Genomic DNA, 9,679 nt, shown 5'->3' on the forward strand with positions numbered 1-9,679 from the left:
CAAATGAAATGTTAAAATTGTTACTTTTCTATTAATATTCCTGAGTAAAATTAAAAGTACTTTACTTAATTTGAATGCTAAACCTTTTTTAATAGGGTTAATACAAGTCATAAATAAATCTAAATTTCAAAGATAAATTATGTATACTAAAACTGTAAATTTGACACTTATAAACATATTAATAAATTATGGACCGAATCTTTACCCTTTCGACATTTTCAGAAGACTTACAAAGCCGCTGATAACGTGCGCGAATGTATTTTGTTACATTCGCCGATGGTTCTCCTCAGCATGGCATGTTTTTAACATCTTTACGTCGGTGTTTATTCTCCCTAAATCAAAAATTTCCGTCGGCACGTACATGTATTGTTTCACAATGACGACGATAATTGCTTTTTTGTTCTCGTGGGGAATTATGAGTTCAATGTGAAAAACATGTTACCATATCGTCACGCTAATAACCGAATTGCGTAAGTCATTTTTGGCGATTTTGAGTTTTTTTTATAAAATAGGTATTTATGTGATGCTGCGCACCTGTCTGTTAACTCAGATTTTATATTAAGAATTCCGAAACCCATAAAAATGAAGATTTAGTATGATATGCACCTTTGTGCAATTGTTTCCTCATAATGAATTATCATTGTTACCGCAGGACTATTTTGACGTCACGAAGGCAAAATAACCTCGGCGAAGTATTTACGAGTTTTTGCATCTCGGATTCTAGCTTAGCGCGTATTAATTTGAATTTATACTACAGTATAGGAAGGCGTGCACTTGTGATATTCACTGTCCGAGTCCAATTCACCTTGGTTGGCTTATATATTGGGTGCATTGCTGTTTTATTCTTTATATTTAATCTTAGTCTTTTTTCGGTGGGTGTGCGGAACGTGTTATATTGATGAAATATATATTTTTAAACATAAAAAATATTGAAATTAAAACTGATTAGCTATTTTTAGATTAGCTGATTAGCTACGTTTTTTTTCATTCTGAAACCACCGACAGAGCCGCATGCAATAAATTAATTTCAATCGTTCGTATTTTGCCGAGACCTTGTGATTTTTTAAACGGCGATTAAAATATCAATTATTATCTTGCTTAAAAATAATCTCGAGTGCAAAAGAACAAATGAAGTTTGACAAATCCCAAGATCGCAAAAATACGACTCCAATTTATTTATAGTTGGCAGTTTATCACGTATTTTATGTTATTTTAGAATAGTAATCCTTTATTTTAGTAATCCTAATAGTAATCTCGAATCAAACGTGAGTAACGACGAGCACAATTATATTATTAGAACAAGACACTTTAATTAAATGCTCGCATCGGTCATGGATTGAATATTTTACGCAACAGAAATCTCGCAATCCGTTTTTTTTTTTTAAATCGCGAAGAATGTCGCGCGGAAGTTTCCGATTCCATTCCCACCCCCCCCTCAGAAGCCTGGCTGCGCTCCAGCTTATAAATAATTTCATTTTTTAATTTCGCCTCTTTGCCATATTTCGAGGCTATATATTGTTTCAGATATTATCAGAGCTGTTATTGCTTCTTTGAACTGTTACAAAATTAGCCAAGTCAGTATTTTGAAAAGTAATCGAATAGCTCGCGGAGCCCCTGGGTTTCTCTCGCGGAGCCCTGGGGCTCCGTACGGAGCACTTTGAGAACCTATGATCTAGTGGTTGATCGAGATCCAGGCTCCAAAGAACAGGGTATGCGATCCGGATTTGCTTTATCCGCTTTACGAGGAGTCGTATGCGAACGATGAACATTTTTGTAAGGCTTACTCAAAGCATAGAAAAGAAAAATATTGCAAAAAAACATTCCCTTCATCAGCGCATAATTGTCGAAAAAATAATTAAACTTCGAAGCAGAAACCAACGAAAAGAGCATATTTGGTTATGACATTAGTTTAATTTAAGCTTTCCAGTTCAAGTGGATTTTTTTACAGTTATAACCAAATTATTGCCCATTTCTTTAATACTGTTGAGTCGTTGACACCACTTGCTTTTGCCATCCTTTTATCCATCCAAATATCGCATTCGCATATTTTGCTTCAATGTATCTTTAATTTATATTATTGCAAACATCTAGAAATCATTTATGTATACTCAAGAAATGCAGTTATATATTAATAATAAATTAATAAACTGAAGATGGATCGATTTAAAAAACGATGCAGATTGATATTGGATTCGATTCTAGTTCCGGGTATATAACAATGTTATATCGTAAATAGTTATATTATTTACTTGCGGTGAGCAATATTTAAGTTTTCTTTTCATCACTTGTGGTATCAATATTTAACCTTGACATGCGAATACAATAGACTCAGTGAAAGCAAGTATAACGTTTAGTAGAGCAGTTTGCCAAACTATGCGCCATTTCTGTTCATTACATTTGTATTACTGGGATAATAATTAATAACCAGTGATATTTCGTCAATGTTCCGATGATGGAGCCCCCTCGCTATGGTTCCAATTGAAATTTGTGAATGTGGATAATAAACTGACTTCGTTAAAATTCTGTTGTTTGATTTTATTGATTCTTCACGCAGAGGTCGGTTAAAAAATTAATACACGTTGAGTCCGCAAAGATTTTCCCTGGTGAGAAAATACTCCGCGACCAAAAAGGTTGGAAAACGCTGATATAACCATAGAACGCGCGACCACGGGTAGTGCAAAAGTTGCCAAATCATTGGTTTGTACTAATTAGACAGAATTGGAACGACAAATGTTGTTTAAAAACAATATCAGACTTCAGACATCTAGCTGGGACACACAGAAAATTAGCGGGGAAGGCAAGAGAAAAGGATTTGGCTATCGCTTATAGCCTTGCAGTAATGAAGGCATCGGGAAAATGGCGAAAGATTTACCGCAGCGACAAGAGCAAAAACATGTATTTTTATCCATGTTAGCGCTTTCACAAACATAAACCTGTCGGGTTAGGACTTTAGGCCTGATGGAGAAAATTTTGGTGTTGGCCGCACTAAACGGCTTGTGGGGCCGTCTGTTGCACATCCTGGAATAGACCATGGACACTTTCTTTAACACTAGTTACTAGTACATGCTTTCAATCAATAACATTAGTGTCTCTGACATACGGCCAAAATAAGTCCTAATCACTTTTCTTCTCTGCAGTTTTTATGTAAAAATGTCTGATAAAAACAGCCAACTCATTGTCGTTCTTGGGTTCTTTTTAACCGTGATTGTTTGTCATTGGAGTTTTACTTCGTTGTCGAATGGAACTAGACAAGTCTATGTTACACATTACGACGTGGAACACCATCGGAAACAAAGTGCTATGGATAATATTCAACAAGGTGATCATGATTTGCATATCGCAGTATTCTTTTATCAAATAGGGCAAAGAAAGAAACAAATTGAATAATATGTGCAAATTGGTATACATCTGAGTCGTTACCGCTTGTGTTGTCATATCACGTTCATTCATTCATTCGATGACGAACATTCTGAAACTTGCCATTGCAAACACAAAATGGCGTACGCCAGCTGCTGAAATATATCGTCAGCCTCGTTTAACCCTGCTAAAACGCCCAAACGGACGCAATGTTTAAGTCAATACAAAAATTAAGTGAATGCGATTCTCGATGTAACAGTAAGATTTGTCGTTTAACTGATTTAAATTGAATTCCACGCTACGAATTTCATACTAAAACACAATTTGTCTTATTCATTGATGAAAACTTCTTTAACCGCTTAATGAATTGTTACGCCCCCCGGCATCACAAAAAAAATGTAAAGTCAGAAACGAATATATTACAGACCAAATAAGGAGACAAATCATAGTTTATTTTTTTTTCAATGAGATGGATGAGCTTGGTAATTTCCAGCGAGTTTTTTATTATATCTGAAATTACTCAGTTTACTGATGGAAAGGCGATTTCGTTGTTTTGATAGCAATAGAAGCACGGCTCAAAAAATCCTTTTCGTCATAATAGGTCGGAAATGAACGATTCCAGGGTTCTACCTCCTCCAAAACCGCTGTGTACTCTTGCCTTATAACATTTCACTCCCTAAATTCACCCCATTTCACATTAAAATAATGAAAACAAAGTTGATTTTCCCAAAGTTATAATAATGATTTTCGTACATCTCATCATTCCTACAGCCTGATGACCTGCACTAAAATACTTCGGTAAAATTCATCCCCGATTCCTCACCCTACCACGGCCTCCAGTCCGATCACCAGTCCATAGAATTAATCAGCTATTTGATTTGGGATTCATGGACTCGGATGTGGAAGAAGTTGTGACCGACTATCGACTACGGCCTAGGGATCGGCAAATGTTATGTCGCTCGCGAGACAAAATTTAGAATTGCTAGTCTTTTGCGGGTCGCATATATTTTTAAAAGTTACAAACGGAACAGCGCGCGATAACTGCGACAATTCGTGAACTCAACTTAATCGTCTTATTAAAAAATGATTACAATGACATTTAATGTGACACTGTCTTGTTGCTGAATCACGCTTGATAGCTTTACGACGCCAAGATTAGAAGATTTTCTAAATGGGCTAATCCCTAATCCCATATTCTTTTATCAAATATGGCGAAGAAAGAAACAAATTGAATAATAAGTGGAAATTGTTATACATCTGAGTCCTTACCGCTTGTGTTGTCATATCACGTTCATTCATTCATTCGATGACGAACATTCTGAAACTTGCCATTGCAAACACAAAATGGCGTAAGCCAGCTTCTGAAATATATCGTCAGCCTCGTTTAAAAGAGCTGAAGTTAGGAGTGTCAGCATAGCATTGAATTAAATAAATGTATTTCCATTTTCAGAAATTCAAACCATTACTATGAAATTGCTACGAAACTTGACAATGGAAAATTACCGAAAAACATTATTTTCTGACACGGAAATAGGAGGTAATCTATTTTTTAATTCTAATAAATGACATCCTCTTTTCCTTTTCCACAATGATGTTGTATTTTCCTTATAATACAGAATGTGATTTGCTCATTGAAAGACGTTGCTACATCACAGTGGTTTACTTGGAAACAGTACCATATTCTCGAGCGGTATCGATTTGTCAAGATAAAAATTCAAGCGTCGCTCAAATACCCGACGAAATTACTTACAACAGCGTTGTGAAAAATATTCGTTCGAAAATACCGGATGACTGGATTTCTACATCAGTTTGGATTAAAAGTCCAATTAATGAAAAGGTTGGAATTTATATTTCCATACTTTACATCAAGTTGTGTAAAGGGACGGAAGCCTGTGGGCAGGGTGTATATTTACTTGGCTAACACAAACAGTCCCCGAACTCGTAACAGAACTGAAATAAGGAAAATGGGAACAAAATAACCGTAATCTGGTACACATACTACAGGAGTACGTATTAATCTCATCCTAACAAAAAAAATATTATGGTAGTTGCATTCGAGTAAGTTAGTCCTCATTCAACCGAACCCACGTGATACAAATATTATATACCTTCTTCCAATAAGGAGAGATTTGCCAAGTAAAAGCCAATTATAGTAAAATAATCGTGTGGGAAATGTTATAGAAATTGCTTCAAAAAGTCATCCGGACTTGATAGGTTCTTGTAGACATCTCGGAATCGAGATACAATTAAGTAACTTCCGATTAAGACAGAGTCTTCATTTCCCACATAATGAAGCCTCCAACGAGTTTGGTAAAAATTTGCTTAATTTTGGGGTCGAAATCAAGACTCCCAGTCAGTTCGTAGTTTTTGTTTCAAAGCAACAGCGCCTAAAAAGTTTGTGGTAATATGAAAAAGTTGCGATGACAATGCACTGCTTTGATTAAATGCCCACGATGTTGCGCCTCTGTAAATAAATACATCTGCGCAACAACACGTTTACAAAGTTACTCTAAAATCATGAGTACTTGTATGCAGCACCATGGGCATTTTCTTCGCTTAGTGTCATATACTATAATTTTCATTGTATGATAATATTCATTCATTGTGTTAACTGTGTGTAATTCTTCACGGGTTTGTCTGCACCCCACTCGAAACCCCTCAATTCCCCGCAAGTGGAAATTACCCACCAGTTGGGAACCACTGTGTTAGAGCCTAAGTCAAGTCAAACGTGAAATCCCATCATTCAGCACTTGCTCCGTCCCCAACTGGCTGCTTTATGGAGACCTTCCGCAAGCGATTATCACATGACATAAAATAAAACCTCAGGTAGTATTCACGATCATTGACATTGTGTTACATTTCAGATCAAACACTTTGCAGGTGATTCTTCAAATTCTAATAAATGGCAGGAGAATCAGCCAATCGAGTCTATATCAAGTTGGCCAAACTTTTATATTGTGGTTGATCGAGATCCAGGCTCCAAAGAACAGGGTATGCGATCCGGATTTGCTTTTTCCGCTCTACGAGGAGTCGTATGCGAACGATGAACATTTTTGTACGGCTTACTCAAAGCATAGAAAAGAAAAATATTGCAAAAAAACATTCCCTTCATCAGCGCATAATTGTCGAAAAAATAATCAAACTTCGAAGCAGAAACCAACGAAAAGAGCATATTTGGTTATGACATTAGTTTAATTTGAGCTTTCCAGTTCAAGTGGATTTTTTTACAGTTATAACCAAATTATTGCCCATTTCTTTAATACTGTTGAGTCGTTGACACCACTTGCTTTTTCCATCCTTTTATCCATCCAAATATCGCATTCGCATATTTCTCTTCAATGTATCTTTAATTTATATTATTGCAAACACCTAGAAATCATTTATGTATACTCAAGGAATGCAGTTTTATATTAATAACAAATTAATAAACTGAAGATGGATCGATTTAAAAAAAAACGATGCAGATACATATTGGATTCGATTCTAGTTCCGGGTATATAACAATGTTATATCGTAGATAATAACGTTATATTATTCACTGACGACCTTTACATACAAATCCTGGAAATAACGGTAACTGAGTATTGTGTAAAAATATTTGCTTTGTAACATGCGCGCAGTATCGAAGGTATTCTTTTAATATTTGTCTTCGTATCATCACTTGCGGCGAGCAATATTCAAGTCTTCTTTTCACACTTGCGGTGAGCAATATTTAAGTTTTCTTCTCATCACTCGCGGTATCAATATTTAATCTTGACATGGACAATAGACTCAGTGAGAGCAAGTATAACGTTTAGTAGAGCTGTTTGCCACAACTATGCGCCATTTCTGTTCATTATATTTGCTTTACTGGGATAATAATTAATAACCAGTGATATTTCGTCAGTCGGTCTGGTTTATCAACTTGAAGACAGGGTGTGACCGTCTCCACCAGTAATTTCTGATAAAAGATTTACAAGTTGAATTGACGAATACCACACATCAATTTTGAGATACGTAACGTATACTATAGTGAATAAATAATCATTACGCATTTCTGGTGGTCTTTTGCAAAACCCAATTAGATACTTTTGAAATAACAATTCGCAGTCACCCTTTTTGAGGCAAAAAAATCATGCGTGTTTTAGTTTGGGTTATTTAACAACACGTTGCTCAAAATTACTTACTGAACCAATCCAATTTCTATATATCAGGTAGGGCCAAATTTATACGTTGCGAAATCCTAGGCCAGTCATGTACAACCCAAATGCATTCTGGACCGCCAATTATACTTTAGTTTTGTCGCGGGCAGCATATAATACAACATGTAGTGCACCAGAAATTACATTTCAATTTTGGGAAATATGACGAATGTGAAGCAGTAATAAGATAAAGACAGCATAGAAGTTTATTTTCCCAGCTATTGCGAATATCAATTAAGTCCTTTTAATATCGACTGGAATATTAGATGCTGTGCCACATAATTGGTCAGTCATATTTGATAATTTGCAGCAGAAAAGAAACATTTAAGTTGTCATTGATTTTGAGCATCGAAAAAGCATTTTGTTGCTGCTTCAAACCGCTTTTCAGCAGCATAGCTAACAGTAACTTGGCTTTTCGCTCGCAGGCGATTTTTTCCGTAATTTCTTAGTGCGTGAGCTCAAAATGTATTTGCAAATTGAGAGACTTGAAGCTCGAAAAGGTTTTACGAAATATCATTACGTGAACAAAAAAGCCACTTGTTCCCATTTTTTTGTAAATGCCGCCTGTTTTGTCCTCGAGCGCCATCCCTTGCTGTCCGTTTCTGTATAGCATCAAGCTTATACATAATATATATATATAATACTTCTGTTGGGTGATTTTGGTGTAATATTGCGTCACGATAGTACGAGATGAATGGGAATGGTTTTTATCTAAGTCGAGGGTTCCCAAATTTTTGGTGTTATGGAGCCCCTGGAGAGGTTGACTTTTATACACGGAGTCTCACAATAAATTTAGAACAATAAAAATAAAATTTTATATAAAAAATAAAAATACTAAACCTTTCTTACTAAGATTATAAAAACTGAAATAAGTCTAAATTTTACAGATAAATTATATTAATGCTGTCAATTTGACAAATGTCGGTATGTGTCAACGAGGCGGTAAACGAAATGCGGAAATATATATTGTAACTTGTAAATACAGTTGAATTACCGTTTTGTTGCCACATTTTGACGCTACCGTTGTCAAATTTTATTAATGTAGGTATTTCTTCATTGGACTGTTACTAAAATTTTCAGTAAGTCAGAATTTTATTAAGTTAAGGGATTATTCGCGAAGCCGCTAGGATTTTCTCACGGAACCTTGGGGCTCCGTATGGAGCACTTTGATAACCTATGATCTAAGGCTAAGCTACACCCAAGCAAATCATCCCGCAGGCCGCATAAATTTACCATTCAATTATTAAAAAAATGAAACAATACTGAATTGATATTGTCTAGATAAATTAATACAGTTCCAAATAACAAAGGCATTATTAGAGTGAAAACTGTTTAATTTAATTTGAAAGGTATTTGCTTTTTTTAAATTACAATGGCAGAGTTTTGGAACAAGTAAAATTAACCTGAAGAAAAATGAAACAACTTAATTTTAATTTTTTCAAACTTTTTAAATTCTGGAATACGCGTATAAAATTTGAAAGTGGATTAAAAATGAATAATAGTTCATAATTGAAATGTCATGGACCCTAGGCTTCATCCCTTGCCTCTTGCTGAATCCTACCCTGTTAGGGGAGTTGGTTTGTGGACTGTGACTATCACAAAATGTTGCAATATTATTGCTAGCGTATTTGTTAATCAGTCAACTGGTTTGATTACAATAGTTCCGATTAATACTGTTGTAGTTTCTGAAGCTTGCAAAGGGAGCTGACGCGAAGTATCAGTGTTTAGTTGAGCTGAAGTTTTTCTGTGTACTACAAGAGGATAGAGAAACAAACCAACAAGCAGTGACTGAAAAGATATTGACAGAGCCAATCCCAAATATCCCTGTACTTTCGAATTTATTATGTAATATGATTTTTTGCATCCGACGTCAGTGCTCATATATCTCCTTGTTGACAAATATATAATACTTGGCAACACTCCGCTCAGGCCCATCAAGAATATAGAAATAGAACTCGCAATCTTGACTGCGGCGTTAAAATATCCGCTGTCGTATCCATAGAATAAAGTAGCCTATATCGGACAAACACATAGCGCAGACAACACCACCTTCAGTGCTCTCGCGGTGTTACACACGCTATCATTCGTAAATGCGAAAACATTTTCTGTAATTTCCAACCTTATTTTGATTATCGAAAGGA

The 9,679-nt window shown here is 35.6% G+C and overlaps 1 protein-coding gene across 1 annotated transcript; it reads left to right on the forward strand.

The window, feature by feature from the left end:
- The first annotated feature begins 1,671 nt into the window (after positions 1-1,671).
- On the forward strand, positions 1,672-7,434 carry LOC120325831 (uncharacterized). Its single transcript, XM_078111893.1, has 4 exons — positions 1,672-3,319; positions 4,808-4,894; positions 4,974-5,194; positions 6,222-7,434. Exons 1-4 carry the CDS (start codon positions 3,151-3,153, stop codon positions 6,402-6,404), a joined length of 660 nt encoding a protein of 219 aa, XP_077968019.1. The 5' UTR covers positions 1,672-3,150; the 3' UTR covers positions 6,405-7,434.
- Positions 7,435-9,679: the final 2,245 nt, after the last annotated feature.

This window comes from Styela clava, chromosome 4, assembly GCF_964204865.1.
Source record: "Styela clava chromosome 4, kaStyClav1.hap1.2, whole genome shotgun sequence".
Taxonomy (NCBI): domain Eukaryota; kingdom Metazoa; phylum Chordata; class Ascidiacea; order Stolidobranchia; family Styelidae; genus Styela; species Styela clava.

Coding starts and splice junctions, on each gene's coding strand:
- LOC120325831 (XM_078111893.1), top strand. CDS start 3,151: ATGTCTGATAAAAACAGCCAACTCATTGTCGTTCTTGGGTTCTTTTTA. Junction 4,895..4,973: donor TTCTGACACGGAAATAGGAG/GTAATCTATTTT, acceptor CTTATAATACAG/AATGTGATTTGCTCATTGAA. Junction 5,195..6,221: donor AAAGTCCAATTAATGAAAAG/GTTGGAATTTAT, acceptor GTTACATTTCAG/ATCAAACACTTTGCAGGTGA.